Genomic DNA, 17,945 nt, shown 5'->3' on the forward strand with positions numbered 1-17,945 from the left:
CAGGGTCAGAATTTTACGTCTTGCGGGCGCCACTATCCTGCTGCCAGGGTTTACAGGCAGCGATGCAGCTACCTCAACATGTCCGAGGCCCAATGCCAAAGGAGGCTCCCACTCTCCAGGGAGACTGTGACCTCCATTTGTCAGATGATTGAGCCTGAAATCATCTCCAACTGTGTGGGTGGACACCCCATGCCAGTGGCTCTGAGGTCACAGCGGCCTTCAACTTCTATGCCTCCCGCTCTTTCCAGGGGGAAAGTGGCCTTTGCACTTTTTTGGAAACCTCATCCACGGGCTGTAGGCTGTTCCTACCCCTCGTTCGTAAGTATACTCTGGGTATCAACAACTCAAAACTACCAAGTTTGTCCACACCAAGCAAGTTTATTTAATGCTTCACGACTCTAACACAATTATATACTCACGGCAGACACAAAGGGTGGAATTGTTCCAGATTTGGACTAAGTGCGCTAGCGGGCAGGATAAAGGACATTTTCCGCTGGCCGCAATGGCAGCTTTTCACGCCGTATCGTCCCATTCCTGCCTCATTAATTATGCAACCACAGGAAACACACTGTCTCGCTGGTGGGCAGCCTCCGATTTGCCTGCTGAGCCATTACCTCGCCGCTTCCTCACGCAGCGTGCCATATTTAATCTGCAGCTGCGCACACACTTCTCAATGCTTGCAGCGCAGGAGGGCACCGGTGAAGACATGGTCCCAAAAGCCAAGAAGAGTGCAGCCCCCTGATTCAGTGACGCATCCCTGGGACGCCTTCTGGACGCCGTGGAGGCCTGCCACGATGTTCTTTACCCCTGCTCTGGCTGCAGAAGGCCCATCAGTCTCACCACCCGGACTTGGGAGATGGTGACAGAGGTAGTCAGTGCAAATACTGCACACAAGAGGTCGGCCATCCAATGCAGAAAATGGACGAATGACCTCATCCGTGCTGCCAGGGTAAGGCAACCATCTCATCACTCTAAACTCACACACTCACAAGGTCATCACACATTCACAGGCATCTCACTCACTGACAGCTCAAGGGACATCACCACTCACTTTCCCACACATACTCTCACATCACCATCCGGCTTCATCTCCTCTGGAGACTGCCTCCTCAGCCCTCACCATCTTGAGGCCACTTGCACAGATCAACATATGCTCCCACACACACCCTGGGATAGCCCCCTCCCCAAGTACAGCTCTTCTCCTGCAGCCACTTCCCTTGCTAGAGGCCACTTCTTCCCCTTCCCCAAGCAAGCCCTAGCCCTGCAGCTGTTGAAAAGCCACCCCCGCCTGGTCTGGTAGGTAGAGACCTGCCTGTGAGCCCTCGCTACAAGTGATGTGGTGCTGCCTGTGAAGCCTGGCGCTAATGACCGCAAGTGCTGTCCGAGGAAAGGCAGGCAAACAAACCTCGAAGTCCCAAGCGAAGTGCAGCTTGACAGGTGCATGTCACTTATGTACAGCTGTGAAACACGTCAGCGTGATTGTGCCCGGATGATCCAGTGTGGGGCGATGATTCTGGCAAGCAGGGCTTATAATTAGATGCAAATGTATTAAAATGACATTCCTGACGTCCAGTGGCGGGAAACGCAGCCTGCAATTGATGGGCTGAGCGGACAATCGCAAACAGGCTTCACAATGGAATAAAACCAATTTTTGGCCTTTTCGCATTCTGTCTGCGCACTCCTGCCATGACGCCCGATGTCAATGGGGGTGGAAAATTCTGGCAAAAGACTTTATTTATATAGCCATTGGACAATTCAAAGCACTTTACCGCAATGGAGTACTTTTTGAAATTTGTAGTTGTTTTTATAATGAAGGAAACATGGCAGCCAATTTTCACAGTTTGCTTCTACAAACAGCAATGTGATAATGACCAAATAATCTATTTTTGTGACACTGATTGAGGGACAAATATGGTTAGGCCTCCAGAGAAAACATCTGTGTTCTTCTTAAAATAGTGCCATGGGTTTTTCTTATGTTCACCTGAGAGGGCTTGGCCTTGTTTTAATATCTGACCTGAAAGACAGTACCTCTGACAGTGTAGCATGCCCTCAGCACTGCACTGGAGTGTTAGCCTGGAGTTTTGTGCTCAAGTCCTGGAGTGCGATTTAAACCCTCAACCTTCTGAGTCAGAGGTAAAAGTGCTACTAACTGAGCTATGGTTGACACCATAGTTATAGGAACCTAGATTTACTGGGATTCCTTCCAGCTTGCACTGGCTCTCAGCAGGGGGATTGTGGGCAGATATTCCACCCATCCTCCTACATTGGAGGCCATGTGTCAGTGAGTTTCCAGGCTACTATAGGAATCACACCCCGCTGGAATTTGGAATTTGGCCTTGTGGAATTTGGGCATCATTCGCAAGGCGAGCTTTTATTGCCCATCCCTAACCTCTCTTGAGAAGGTGCTGGTAAGTTGCCTTCTTGAACTGCTGTGGTATAGGTACACCCACGGTGTTGCTAGGAAGGGAGTTCAAGGACTTTGACCCAGTGACTGTGAAGGAATGGCGAGATAGTTCCAAGTCAGGATGGTGTGTGACTTGGATGGGAACCTGCAGGTGGTGCTTCCATGTGCCAGCTGCCCATGTTCTTTTAGGTGCTCGAGGTCGCAGGTTTGAAAGGTGCTGTAGAAGAAGCCTTGCCGAGTTGCTGCAGATGTTACACACTACTGCCATTGTGGTCCAATGGTGGAGGGAGTGAACGTTTAAAGAGGTAGATGGGGTGCCAATCAAGCAGATTGTTTTGTCCTGGACAGTGCCAAGCTTCTTGAGTATTGTTGGAATTATACTCATGCAGGCAAGTGGGGAGTATTTCATCATACTTCTATTTTGTGCCTTGTAGATGGTGGACACCTTTAGGAATTAAGATTTGTTACTTGCCCAGAGATCCCAGCCTCTGACTTGCTCTTGTAGCCACAGTATTAACGTAGCTGGTCCAGCTAAGTTTCTAGTCAATGGTAACCCCCAGGAAAAGAAAAAAACAAAAGCCTTGCATTATGTAGCACTCTTCATGACCAATGGACATCTCAAAATGCTTTACAGCCAATGAAATACTTTTGAAGTTTTGTGATCCCAGTGTATTGTAGGATATTGGTGGTAGGGAATTAAGCAATGGTAATACCATTGAATATTAAGGGGAGATGGTTAGATTTTCTCATGTTGGTGACGGTGTTGCCTGGCACTGAAGAAGAGTCATATGGACTCAAAACATTAACTCTGTTTCTCTCTCCACAGATGCTGCCAGACCTGCAGAGTTTTACCAGCATTTTATGTTTTGATTTGCCTAGCACTTGTTTGGTGCCAATGTTTCTTGCCACTTATGGACTCAAACCTGAGTCTTGCAGCATGCAGGGATGGGCTGCTTCATTATCTGTGTAGTTCCGAATGGGACTGAACACTATGCAATCATCAGTCAACATTCCAACTTCTAAACTTATGATGAAGGGAAGGTTGTTGATGAAGCAGCTAAAGATTGTTTGGCTTAGGACACTGCCCCAAGGAATTTCTGCAGAAATTCCTGAGGCTGAATTGATTGGCTTCCAACAGCTACAATTTCCTTCCTTTGTGTTAGGTAGGATTCCAGCCAGTGGAGATTTCCCCTGTTTCCCACTGACTTCAGTTTTGCTAGGGCTTCTTGATGCCACACACGGTCAAATGCTGCCTGATGTCATGGACAGTTATTCTCACCTCACTCCATGGAATTCAGCTCTTTGGTTCATGTGTGGACCAAGGTCGTAATGCAGATGCATGGGAACACCACCGCCTGCAGGTTCTCCTCCAAGCCACAAACCATTCTGACCTGGAAATATATCATCTTTCCTTCACAGTCACAGTGTCAAAAACCTGGAACTCCCTTCCTAACGGCATCGTAGGTTTACCTACACCACATGGACTACAGCAATTCAAGAAGGCAGCTCACCACCACCTCCTCAAGGGCAATTAGGGATGGGCAACAAATCCTGGCCCATGCCAGTGATGCTCCTGCTCCATAAATGAATAAAAAAAGATGTGACACATGCTTGATGGATACTTAAGATATTATACTTAAGTATAATATTAGCTCAGACACTTCCCTACCCAGTGGTGCAGCCAGTTGGGTCAGAAGTGGAAAGGGGAAAAAGGGGTTTGATAATCACCACCCCACCCACCCCAATGATTTTGAAGTTGAAATACGTGAGCTTTGGAGAAATGTGCTCACAGGTGCATTCTCACTCATGGAAAGCTTTATCAAACTCAACCTGCTGCTCTGCGCTGTTTCCACCTTGGCCTTCAGGCATTGACATTCACCAGTTCCCAGCTTGGTCCCTTTCCTGCCAAGTCTCGAGGTCAATCCCTTGATCCCCCCACCTCCTCCCCAAACCTCTGTCAGCCAAACCTAGCCCCACCATTGTCCCAATGCCACTACTGACCATCAGGGAACCCTGAGGATTAGGTTCATATTCTAAAAAATTAAAAATAAAACCAACCATGAATCTGACCTTTCCTTTTCTAATCACTGTCTGCCAGCACTGGATTTTCGAGTGGTTTACGCTGCATTTATAATTTTAGCATCAATGTTAACTGGTGCTAATGTTGTAATGGAAATCAGGTGTCAGGGCACAATCAGACTCTGAAGTGAAGCCCAGCGAAATTTTTTAAGGACTTTGGGTGGGCTCAGACCCTAAATTCACATTACAACTTCTTAACTATAAAACTACTTTGTGCTGACAATGGGGTTGTAGTGTAATGCAACTTTAGCCAGCAATCTGTCACAGCACATGTTTAAGAAAGATATGCCATGAAAGTGGGCTACAAATAATAATGGTCTGACATGCACCTTAACCCCAATCCCAGAAAAAACATTAAACTGCCATACCAGTGAATCATTTTCATTTCCCACATGCTTGAACTTTGTGCCCTCTGGATAACTTTATCAAATTACACTACCAACCATTGATATGGCAGACAGATGCTACTTGTTTTATTTAAACAAGTGCTGACTAGGGGTTTAATCTCCCATGCTTTTCTTCACCCCATCAGCCAAAATATACTCTTTAAATTCCTGTCTGTGCTATTTTAGCACAATCAAATAATCAATGACTGCATTTAAACAGTACAGGCAAGGAATTAACTCAAACTTGTTTATCAGTGCACAATGCACTGCGGAAATTAAACCCTTAGCACTACTGGCTACAAAAGTACCTTATATGGTTGTCCTATATTATTACATGCATTCAGCTAATTTCAAAATCTAAAACAATTTTGACAATAGATTGTTATCCCTTATGAAAGAAACTGAGGAAACCTAAAAAGTGTTTATACTTACAACCTACAAGTACCATTATAGTATAGGATATCACCCATTATACAGCAGAACATGGACATTTTCCATTTGTGCATTATAAATTCTGAATGAAACTGTCCATTTAAATATTAAGTTGGAATACGATTGGAAGAGTTTTAATGTAATTTGCATTCATTGCATATAAGATTACCTAAATTTTTATGTAGCATCTCACCATCATATTCTAAAGGCATTTTTAAGTAGATGCTGGACCATGGAAATTGTTCAAGCAGACACCCATGCCCCACAGATGCCATTATCACTTTTCTATATTATCATTGAAGGATCTGTTGCTACTGAGCCTGTTTAATGGCTAATAAAGAGGAGGTATACATTTTGTATTGACTCCGATGGCTGTCCTTTAGACTCTGGAGCAAGTGGATCACTCCTTTGTATTTAGTAAGGTTACTTTCTATGTCAAGAAGAAACTCAAAGCTAAAAACATTAAACTGAGCACTTTTTTTCAAAGTGCTGATCAGACCAGGGAAGACAACTAAGAGGAACCACTGAGTCAAATTGCAGAGATACAGTCTAGTCCAGAATGTTGCAAGATTCTTGTTATTTCAATCATATACCTTAATTTGCTTCCCCACCTGAAAAATGGACACTATAATTGATTGAATATTTTTACTGCAGCATCATAAATGAGGTAAATTATGAATTGAGAGCTTCATAATTTAAACTGGGTACAATTATACACTTTCCATGCTTAGATTAGTGGACAGACTATCATTTAATATTTTTCCCGTGTATATTCACAAGCCAGAGCATTTCATTCACAGCATAATTTCCTAAAGGTCAGAAAGCATATTTAGCAACATTGCACCCTCCAGGTAAGAATCATGAAAACACTTGGAGCAAAATTATTTCCGCTGGGGCAGTATCATAATATTATCGTAGAGGCCAGAAGTGTTGGAAGATTTTCTACTCTGCATAATTAATTTCTATCAGTAACAACCATTCCTCTTGGTAAATATCTTACATTTTATTAAATATGTTTAAAAATGCCACAAAAATCTAGATATTGTAAAAGGCTGATGTTTAATTAAGATCACTGACATTGAATTCTTTGGAATAACTTTCCAGTATAAATCCATTTCCAAGTTTTCAGATTTGAAAGTCGTGACAAATTTTTCCTATATTACTTCCCTCCAATAAAAAGTTAATCTGCTGTGAAAAGTTAATCTAGGCTGGCAGTCAGTGGAATACTGAGAAAGTGCAACTAGGGCATCACACCACAGATAAACTGTTACACTTTGAGCATAAATAGAATCCATGGGCAGAATTGTTGCAGATTTGCACGAATTGTGGTAGCGGGTGGGAAAAAGGACGTTTTACCCGCTGGCCGCAATGATGGCTTTTCATACCATATCGTCCCAATCCCACCTCATTAACCATGCGTTCCCGGGAAACACGCTGTTTCGCTGGTGGGTGGCCTCCGATTCACCCGCCATGCTGTCACCTCGCTGCTTCCTCATGCCGGATGCCATATTTAAAGTGCAGCCGCATGTACACCTCTCAGTGCTTCCAGCTCAGGTCTACTGCACAGAAGACATGGCCCCGAAAGGCAAGGAGACTGCAGCCCCCCGATTCAATGACGGGTCTCGGGAACACCTTTTGGACTCTGTGGAGGCCTGCTGCACTGTCTACTACCCCGCTCTGGGCGAAGGTCAACAAGCAAGATCACCAATCCTGCATGGGAAGCAGTGGTCAGCGCTAATGCCCTGCAAAAAGAGGACAGCCATCCAGTGCAGAAAGCATGATGAATGATCTCCTCCATTCTGCCAGGGTAAATCACTCTTTTCATCACTTTCAAATCACACACTCACAAACCCATCACATATCTACAGGGACCTCACGCCTCAAGGGACAACACCACTAACTCTCACACACACCCTCACATCTCCATCAGGCTCATATCCTCTGGAGTTTGCGCCCTCATCCCATCCATGGCTCCGCTCACCACACAAACATTCCACAAAGTGCCATGTGTCCTACTTGCACTCTCTCCATCCGTTTTCATGAAGGAGAAGCTGGCTCACAACAGCAGGAAGAGATCCCAGACTAGGATGGGGTGACCCACATTAGGCCCCTCACTCACTTTCAGGAGCGTGCCATTGTGCTGACTGGTGGGGTTGCGGACCGTGCCTGCAGCGACGGTGAGGTCGGCAGCGAACACCCTCGTGAAGATCCTGCACCACATCATCCCTCTCTCAATGCAATTGTGAGTGCTCTCTCCTGCTTTTCACTCCCCTGCCATGCATTAATCATCTTCACTTTGGTTCACAGGGAGATCTGCCAAGTGACCGACACTCTTAGCCAGCCAATCCCTCAGCCCCATCCAGGTACTCACCTCCAGCCAAGAAGACACCTCCTCCATTGCAGAGCTGGAACTAAGCAGCCTGGAAGACCTGTCACAGTGCTTACCCACGCCCTCCACCAGCACAGAGACACACACCTCAGTGGGACCTAGATCTAGAGCAGGCTCGGGTTCACAATCTGGAGGTCACTGCACAGACACGTGTCCGCAGCAGGAGGAGGCAAGCTCCCTGGCATTTGGAAGACTGCTGGGGAAGAGGCACCTTTGAGGTCCGAGTCAGATGACGAGCCTCTGGATTTGGCCTTCCAACCCATTGTGGAGAATCAGCAGAAGACGGGGGAACATCACGCAGAGCTGTTGAAAGCCCTCAACAGAGTGGCATGCGAGTCGGAGGAGTACGTCCACTTGCTCTCTGACGAGGTTATGCCCCTATGTGCACATATGGAGGTCTCCATGGGGAGGATGGTGGATGCCATGGAGACCCTGGTCCAGCAGAACATGGAGATGCGCATGGACCTGCACTCCACTGCAGTAACCATGGGTGAGTTCCTGCAGTGGCAACGTGAGAGGGTGCTTCTTCCCTCAAGGGGTCAGGCTGGGGCTCTCGGGCACTCGAAGGGAGGAGGAGTGGCAGCTAGACACCGCTGGGTCATCCACTCAGGACTCTCAGAGGTTGTCCTCTCCCTCCAAGTCCCATTTGCCTGTGATCTCCTCAACCTCGTCCTCTGTCATCGCAAGAGGAAGCTGTTGGCCCACAGGAGAACAGCCAAAGCAAGGCAGGGCCCCCAATGCCTCATCTCTCCAGAGGATCCACGCCACAGTCATCAGAGGCAACAGGGTCAACCATTGCACAGGCTGTCTCCACCCCTACTGCCGATGCCAGGGCAACACCTAGAATAAGTGGTATGTCATGAAGAGTTCAAAAATTCTGATCACAAGTGGTTGCTCCGGTGAACACATTTTGTCACTTTATAATCTGAAAATATATTCACTTTCAATGAATAATGTGTAATGGTGTCTTTCAGCTTCATTTACAGGCTTTGCGAGCCCTCCCCCCCACTAGCAGTTCAGCTGCATGCAGTCGGCTGACGAGTGATTCTGGAGGGAGAAATGTGCATGTGACAGGTCGTTCGGAGCCCACGCACACGGATCCTTCCTCCATCACACTCATCTCAATGTCCTGAGCATTTTCAATGCTGCGTGCTGGGGTTCTCTTTCAGTTGTCCATCTGAGCTGACCTCCATCTCCGCCCACCCACTGACTGCACTCCCATGCAGCACCTGTGCCTGTCCAACACGAGGCTCCTTTCACTTTCGATTTTGCAAAATGGTACTGGTGAAGTATGTCTTTTGTTCCCCCATCTTTCCCCCTCCCCCAGTCACCCATGTACTTTCCCCTATCACTGTTGACCCCCCCCCCCAGCATCACCTTCCACCTCCCCTCCATCACCTACCAGCCAGAACCCTTTTCTTTTGGGGATATCCAGGTGAACGTGCATGCTCCCTATCTTCCTGAGAATCCCCCTTTCACCCCCTTCCAGACTGACCTCCCCGACCTCCTCCTTTCTACACCCAGGGTCCGTGTCTGCCTCCGAGTCCCCACCAACCACCCTTGTCATCCATCTACCGATACTGTCACACCCTCACTCTCCTGGCTCATTCTGATGTTTCTAATTCTCACCATTCCCTCCTACCACGCCCTCCCCAGGAGGCAGTCACTGACTCCACAGACTCCTCCCTTGCACGTTCACCTGGACATCACCCCTTACTCCTTCCTCCACCCTTACTCCTTCCTCCACCCTTACTCCTTCCTCCCCCTGGACTCCTTCCCCCCTGCAAACCCTTTCCACCCCCCAGACTCCTTCCTCCCCCTGAAGTCCTTCCCCCCTCCCAAACACCAAACCCACTCTGAACTTCCCTTACACCTTCCTCCCCCCTCGCACCTACCTCCTCAGTTGCCGCATTCTCCCCGTTACACCCTCCTCCCCCCGTACTCCCTGCCCCCTCCCAACCTCACCCCCCCAATACCTTTGTTCTCCCCTTCCCAATCTCAACCCCCGACACCTTCTTTCCGCCCTTCCCAACCTCTGCCCCCACCCCACTAGTACACATTGCTATCCTAGCCAAACCTAGACCTTCCTATCCCACCTCCCCCAGTACACCTTCCTCTCCCACTCACAGTTGGACCTTCCTCTCCACCCTTTCGAGGATCATCCATAGCAGACCATGGACAAGACATTGATGTCCTGAAGCAAAGCCTCAACTGTGACCTTCCACCTTCCGGAGCTGCTTCCTGGCAGAGCCATGTTCATATAAATGCACCCAGTGTGCGATGGATGTGTTCCTCCAGGGCCCGGTTGCTTTCAGGCTCCACCGTCGCCTGTTCCTCGGATGTCCGCGATGTGAGCAAGGCCCTGACGGTAAGTCCCGACTTCTGCACGTCACACTTGTCAAGATGTGTTCTGCATCAGTGTGTTTTCCCGCCATCATGGGCGGTAAATTTGGCATGGGGGAGGGATGATTCCAGCAAGCAGGGCTTCTAATGATGTGCAGATGTATTAAAATTAAGTTCCCGACATCCAGCGGCGGGAAAGGCAGCCCGCCATTGATGAGCGGAGCAGACAATCGCAAACTGGTTTCGTGACATTGTGAAACCGATTTTTGGCCTTCCCACCATATTGTCCGCTCATGCCCGCCATGACGCCCGACGCCAGTGGCGTGGAAAATTCCACCCTAAAGCACTTTTTGAAGAGGAATAGAGCGATTTCTCTGTATTTTTCCAATGACTCTCTTGACTATATAAAAAAGAAATAGCCTCATAACTCATCCCAGTGTTGCTGGAATACATTGTTAGTGCATTTTCCTAAGTTGACTGCCAAGTTTGCATACATAATTATCATCATTGTGCTTCAACAAATATTGCATGAAGCGCTTTGAGCAATAGAAATGCAAGTATGATGCACTGTTTTGCCTCCCGCTCTGATTTTCTCCACTTGAAGGCCACATTGGTATATAATTCTATGGGTGGTAATAGCACTCTTGTACCTCTCCTAAGTAGCCATTCTTGCTCTGTGATCATAAGGATCATTATGCTTACTATGATGACCCTTGCACTTTGGGGAAAATCTTATATTTTATTTTTGGAGAAATGTTCCTTTAATTCCAAAGTGAAATTGGAGAGTCTTCTGAAAGAGTGTAATTGGACTTCCTAGGAAGCATTTGAGTTCTGAGAAATGTCCATGATACCTGAGGTTGCGATAGGGATGAAAGTTAAAAAGTAGAGGGTAAATTGACAGCTAATTGGGAGATCAAATTACTCCTTGTGTCCTGCTGCAGCAAGTTCAGTTGCAGGAAAACAAAAGACAGTTCAAAACACAGAATTTATATGAGAAGAAGCAAGCAAAGTTCTCTACGAATAGATCAGTTTTCTATTTGGCAGTAAGAAGAAAATACAACTCAAGATGCTCTTGGTGAAGCAACATGCGAGTGAGCTGAAAGGGACTGAATCTTAAAGGAAGTTTGAACAGCTCAGGCATACTAAAGAGCTGAGTGTTTGTATCAGGGATCCAGACCATAAACCAGTTGTATTGGTTAGTCGGTTGAAAGGAAACTCTGGCACGCTACGCCATCAGTACTATCGCAATCTGAAACAGAGCGTGTTCATAGACATGCACCTTGTCGATGTTAACCGTATCTTTGATCTTGGATAGAATATGGCTGCTGTTGAAAGTGACTCGAGGGCCAAATCCATTGAGTGGCAGTGAGCGATCCTACGTACCAAAGGCTGAGGTGGGAAGACCGTGAGATTGCATGTCGTGACACATTTGTGCGGGAAGTGATGTGAGTGTTTGTAACACTACAGGAGGCGTCTCTTTGTTGTCTCGACTATTTAAAGAGAAATTTATCTTATTTGAAATATCCTTTGCCCGTTAATTAATGTTTGAATTATGTTGATTTTGGTTGGTTTTTTACAGCAAAAGTTTTAAAAAATTAAACCTTGTCCTTTGGCTTTCTTTCTATTGACATTATGGGGATTCCTTTCTTTCAAAAAGTTATCGGTCTCAATGGTGATTGTAACATTACTCAATATCCACATCTGTGCTTGAAATGAAGGCTGTTTCATAACAATCAGCATTACAATCAGCTGCAGAAAGCCCCAGACCAAGCATATTGAGGCCAACTGTAGAATTTTCCCTGATTACCATCTTGGTTGAAATTATATAACAGTTTCATATAGATAGATACAGTATGAAAAAGGTTAATCAGAAGCTAGAGTGTTTTACAAGTCAGTCACATATCTTGGAATTCAGATGGCATCATGAGGCGCAAGTGAAATCTGAGTTTTTCAACAAGAATTACATAGAATCTACAATACAGAAACAGGCCATTCTGCTCAAATAGTCTATGACAGTAATTATACTCCACGTAAGACCCTCCCACTTAAATTAGTGGTGTTGATGCCTTAAAAAGTCAAAGCTTACATCAAATCAGTTTTAACATCAGGGACCAATGCAGCATTAGAGGAATTGTAGAAAACATACATTTGTATTACGTGTTAAACAAGTGAGCCACTTACAATATTTGGATGAGAAAGTCGTAACAAAACTCCAATTTCAGTCCTTGCAATCTTCTTATCAATCTGAAAAAATTGAAAAGAAGATTTTCAATTACATTAAGAAACGTTCTAAGGTCTTGACAAAATATCTCATGCAAGAAGAAATAGTTGACTCAGTGAATGTATTAGTTGAGCAGATGAAGCATGCAGACTAGGAAGCTCTCAAGTTCAATGCTAAAATGGTTGGTCATAATTGATATTAGTCTCAGTATCCCTTGATATGAAAGGGAAAACTTGGATAATGCCTTCACTCCTGTTTGCTATCCAGTGACTCCCTATGGAAATGAATGTGTTTGGGTGTCTGCAAGCAATTAATATGTGGGCTCATGAACGCTGTTTGGATGAAGCAGTTGAAAGTGACTGCCTGCCCTAGACCCATACCCTAGCCAGAGGCCAATGCCTTTGGAGGAAGGGAAGGGTGAAAATTGGCAGAAAGAGGAGGAAGGAACGAACATATTAGCCCATAATATGGAAATCTTCAACTAATGTTTTATAGCTTTTATTAATTCGTTGAGTGGAATTTAATTGTGGGGGTGGGGAAGCAGGGGGAGGGGTCCTGACCCTGCTTTCATACATGGGTCCCAAACATGCAGAACCAGGCAGCGGGACCACATCAGCAATTTTCCCAGAGGCAGCTCCTAATTGACCATCTCTGGGACCCCCAACCAATTAAGGATGGTGGAAGGGATCTCCATGCTGCCAGCCTAATCAGAGGGCTAGCAGCTCTGGAACTTCAACAGCGCCATTGGGAGAGGTGGTCATTAGTGAAACAGGCTGGAGAACATGAGGACACCTTAACATGGAGGTAATATATATTTCTAAAACTTAGGTAGCCGAGAGCAGTAGGCCTCACTGGTCAGCGAGGAATTCCCCCCAATGGTAGCATTGGGGCTGCGGAGGCAGCACTTGCTGCCACCCAGCCTCTCCTTGGGTGTCTGGCTCCGATGCTCTTCCCGCACCCTGGGAAACCACTGGGAGGCCACCTTCACACAGCTCGCGGTTGCTTCACTGCTGGCGACGCAGGAAAATGGACATTAATTAGGCCATTAATTATTTAATTTGCCTGCCCATGTCCGTCTGGCAGGTAGTTCCAAGCAGTCATCCATTCTGACACTCAACCTGCTGGTGGGAAACCTCCTCAGCAGCATGATTGTGTCAGGGAGCCTTCCTGACACAGTTCCCCAGCATTTAACAGGCCCACCTGCCTCCCAGCCTGTCAGTCTGGGGCCAGTAAAATCACTGCCATTGTTTACAAGGGCTTGCACAAGATTCTTTCAATGTTAATTAGTTCAATTTCACTATATTGGGTGAAGAATTGTTCTGGTGGCTATGTTCAGTAAAATCTTATTTGCAGCAGTTACATTTCTCTAGAAATACTGAACAAAGAAAATTTTTGTGAAGACAAACTATCCAGATCAGTTTCTTTTCCATGCATGCTACTCTGTATAAAGTACGCATGGTAAAGATAGGGTTCAGGAATATATTTAGCAGTAACTAAAAATAGATAGCACTGTCAAAAGATACAGCCAAACTAAACGACTAACAGAACTGTGTACTAGCTAACCCAGTATATGTCACTCACTTGAATTTATCAACTTAGCTTTTGGTTTAAAAATGCACCTTAATTTTTTATATATCACCTTTAAAAACAAACGCCATGGCCAGAATCTTCGGCTCGGCGAGTGGGGGGTAGGGCCCACTTGCCGAGGCATAAAATGATGCGCGGTGACGTTGGGCTTGCGTCTCGACGTCACTGCGCGTCATTCTGACTTTCAGTTCGGCGGGCGCACATCATAGTCGGCTGCGTGCCCGCCGAGCTATCAAAAGCCTATTAAGGCCATTTAAAAACTAATTAAACCACTTAACATAGCTGCCTGTCCAACCTTAAGGTTGGCGGGCAGATGAAGAGCCCAGGCGGCCTTCGCATGATTTATAAGTGAAATGAAGATTTTCATTAAAATTCATAGACATGTCCCAGCTCATGTGACACTTTCACATAAGGGAACATGTCCTAAATATTTTTTTCTTTATTAAAATTTTTGAAACTCAAACTAATCTATCTGAGGCAGCTCTGTGCCAACTCAGCCTACTCCCCCCACCCGCACAGGGAGCGCTCAGCGCTTCCGGGTGAGCATCACGCTGGGCGGGCCTTAACTGGCCTGCCCACGTAAAATGGTGGCACGCAGCTGATCTCGGGCGGCGGTCGGCTCGCCCATGTCGCTCCCACCCAACCCCACCCCCGACAGGGAGAAAATCCTCTCCCATATTATGAATATAACTTTTTGATCAGCTTTACTCTTGATATATGCCATGCTCAGAATTTTGCCAATGCTGATAGATCTGATAATAGTTTATTTGTATATGAAATGGTGCCTTGAATGCTGCCTTGTGGGGGTAGAGGAGGAGTAGAAAGTGCTGGATCAAACAGGATTGTTTGACTGGTAACCTACTTTTTAATCTTTTATTCTTCCAAGTACATCTAAATTTGGCATGGACTTCGCTCCAAACTGAATCTGCAGTGCTAATTTCCACCCACTTATGGCAGTAAATAGGACATTTGTATCAGCATAAAGCCAATGGGATTTTTGAAGAAAATCTTTGCTCTAATTTTTCCAGTTGTTTAGTCCTAGGCTTGACTTTCTTAACCTTTAACATGAAGATCCCAAAATGTTGAAACCTTTAGTACCATGTACAATTGATAAGGAATATGTGTGATAATAGTTGTGACACCAATGTTAATGAATTAATCTAGTTGACTCTGTCACCATCCAGTGGGACTGGCTACCTAGAAAATTCAGAGCATGAGCAAGATTTTTTTTCAGACTATGGTAATAGCCCTTGGAAATCAAATCTTGGCTGGCAAATATTAATGTGGCTCATCTGCTAAGACTCATGCCTCCAAGTTAACAAGTTCTGGATTCAAGTCTTACTCCAGGATTTCAGCTCATATTCCTGATTAACATACTGTACTTACTGCATTATTAGAAGTTTGACGATCGCAGATCCAAAATGAAAGGTTTTAGATGCAGCATTAATTCACTATCCTGTGTGTCAGTCGTTCAAGTGGATGTTAAAAATATTCAAAGAACAGGGAGTTCTTTCAGTGTTCAGATATTTCATCCCAAACTGACACTACCCAAAAATATGTTCACTCTTTTCATTGTTGTGGTGTCTAGCTGTATGTAAATAGTTATTGTCTTTGCTTCGATAATAATAGTCACTGCACTTCAAAGCTAAATATGTTAAGTGAAGACCAAGTGAAATTTTAGAATATCTCCTTCTCACTCCATTCTCTTTTGCTTTCTTCTAACCTGAATCAGCTCAGCTCTTTTCTATTTTGTAGTAGCAATGTCAGCAGTACTAAGATAGCATGTTGATAGCATAGATAAATGTGGTTTTGGGCCTGGCCTGGCTATGGATATTTACTGTTCTATAAACTATTCAACTAGTCAAGAGCCTGATATGGGAAGCAGGTTGGTCAAGCAAGGTTGAGGAAGGGAAAACTATACATTTTCAATTGTGTAGTTTTATACTGACTTAGATACATGAACAGGAGAAGACAGGAAGGAAGAACAAAAATTTAAAACTCCTACAAGACCCAGGGTTTCATATCCTAGGATCATAGAAATCGACATGGTGTCCTTACCAGCTGACAAGTAGCCATCAGGCCTAAATGCATTTTCTGGTTCTTGGTTCATGTTCTTGTAGATTATGGCACATCAAGTGCCCATTCAGGTACTTTTTAAATGTTGAGAGTTTCTGCCTTTACCATCTTTTCATGCAGTGGGTTCCAGATCCAGACGAACCTCCTCGTGAAAAAAATTCCCTTTGAATCCCCTCTAAACCTCCTTCCTTTTACCCTAAATCTAGTCCCCTTGGTTACAGTCCCTTCAACCAAGGAGAACAGAGCCTTCCTATCTAATCTATCTGGACCCCTCAATATTTTATGCACTTCAATTAGGTCTTCCCTCAGCTCTGCTCCAAAGAAAACAACCCTAGTCTTATCCAATCTTTCTTGATAACTAAAATTCTCCAGTCCAGGAAACATCCTCATAAATCTCCTCTGTATCCTGTCTTGTGCAATCACATCTTTCCTACAGTGCAGTGCCCAGAACTGCATGCAGCACTCCAGCTGTGGCTAACTAGTGTTTTGTAAAGTTCCACCACAACCTTCCAGGTTTTATATTCTATACCTTGTCTATTAAAGGCAAGTATTCTGTTTAGCTTCTTGCCTACCTCATCTACCTCAGGGATCTGTGGACATTTACTCCTAGTCCTTCTATTTCACTACACTCCCCAATATCCTAACATTTATTGTGTATTTCCTTGCCTTGTTAGCTTTCTCCAAATGCATTACTTCACACTTATCCAGATTGATAGAGTAACAAAACTCACAGAATCTTCTGCTTTTGCTGGTGGCAAGCTTGGAGGCAGGAAGAGCATTTAATTAGGCAGGGTGGTGGCATACCTGAACACTGCCACCTTCCCACCTCCATCATAAGTAAGTTCTGGGCAGGAAGACCCATGGTCAACCTTCCCTAGCTGCTGCCAATTGAAGCTCATAAATGGCTAATTAATGTCCACTTAAGGACCTCATCCTACCACCACTGGTATTAACCCAGCTGCAGGTGGGCCTGTTGCCATGCGGCTTGAACAGCAGCTAAAACCATGCGGCCAGCTTGTCACTTCCTGCGGGGAGGTGGGTCCCTCGATCAAAGGTACTGCCAATCCCCCGCACCCCTCTCCCCGCAACTCCCACCCTATGAAATCCCGCCCCCATGTAACTTAGCTGTGGCCTGAGTTGTTCAGCAATCTTAGGACTCTGGTGCCTGTCCTTCCAGCAGGAGCCAGGCACCAGTGGTGCTGCTGAGCACAAGAGCTGCAGGCTTCTGATTGGACGTTGGCTCTCTGTAGGCAAGCTGTCTGCCCCTGGGGTTTTGATTCCAGGGGAAGACCCGCTGCTGAGGGCATGGAATATGTGATAATAATTGTTAATGAATTAATCTAGTTGACTCTGTCACCATCCAGAGACATGTGGTTCGGTGGGCCTTCCTGACAAGAGGTAGAGTCATAGAGGTCTACAGCACAGAAAAAAGGCCCTTCGGCCCATCGATAGAGCAAGTCTCTCATTGGCTCTCCAGCCGGCAGGCAGGACTCCTGACGCCTCTACAAGATTCTGCCCTGAGTGACTAAATGAGTAGAGTAGCAACTACCGGTAGAAGTTCCTAACTACCTAAAGCATTGTAAAGCCAAGTATAGAACTTATCTTTAGTCCCTGTCTCAGAGTATCACAAGGATATGCCCCTAAGCTTTGAAAATATGACTTTTCAACTTTCAATGGACTGGAAATTTTGCAATTTGAAATGAGACAGAACAAGCTACTTTAAAATGCAAGGCCACCTCCAAGGTGAAGGTGAAAAAGCAAACAAGACACCCTCAGGGGAGAGTGAAGAGGGGGACCTTTCCGATAATTCAAAGATCCATCGAAACTTATCACTGTCTGAGGAAGAGACATTAAAATGCAAAGTGCTGAATATTGAAACAATGGCTGTCACAGACAGACCCACCTAAAAGCTCTTGGAAATACAGAATGGGTGAAGTATAACAGGCCAAGCTATGCTATTGCAGAGAGATTGCAAGTGACACAGAAAGTGTCAAGAATGTTTTCTACAGAGGAAATAGGCTGAAAAGC

At 45.5% G+C, this 17,945-nt stretch overlaps 1 protein-coding gene and 1 long non-coding RNA gene across 3 annotated transcripts in view; one reads left to right on the forward strand and one right to left on the reverse strand.

The window, feature by feature from the left end:
* Window positions 1–17,945, forward strand: part of LOC144688957 (uncharacterized) — a 161,939-nt gene that overhangs the window by 95,894 nt on the left and 48,100 nt on the right. The window lies entirely within an intron of this gene.
* LOC144688954 (calcium/calmodulin-dependent protein kinase type IV-like) overlaps window positions 1–17,945 on the reverse strand; it is a 178,993-nt gene that overhangs the window by 79,655 nt on the left and 81,393 nt on the right. Inside the window, exon 3 of the mRNA XM_078556024.1 lies at window positions 12,215–12,277. Within this exon, the coding sequence (XP_078412150.1) occupies window positions 12,215–12,277 (63 nt within the window). The remainder of the gene's footprint in view (window positions 1–12,214; window positions 12,278–17,945) is intronic.

This window comes from Cetorhinus maximus, chromosome 13 (assembly GCF_964194155.1).
Source record: "Cetorhinus maximus chromosome 13, sCetMax3.hap1.1, whole genome shotgun sequence".
NCBI classification, from domain to species: domain Eukaryota; kingdom Metazoa; phylum Chordata; class Chondrichthyes; order Lamniformes; family Cetorhinidae; genus Cetorhinus; species Cetorhinus maximus.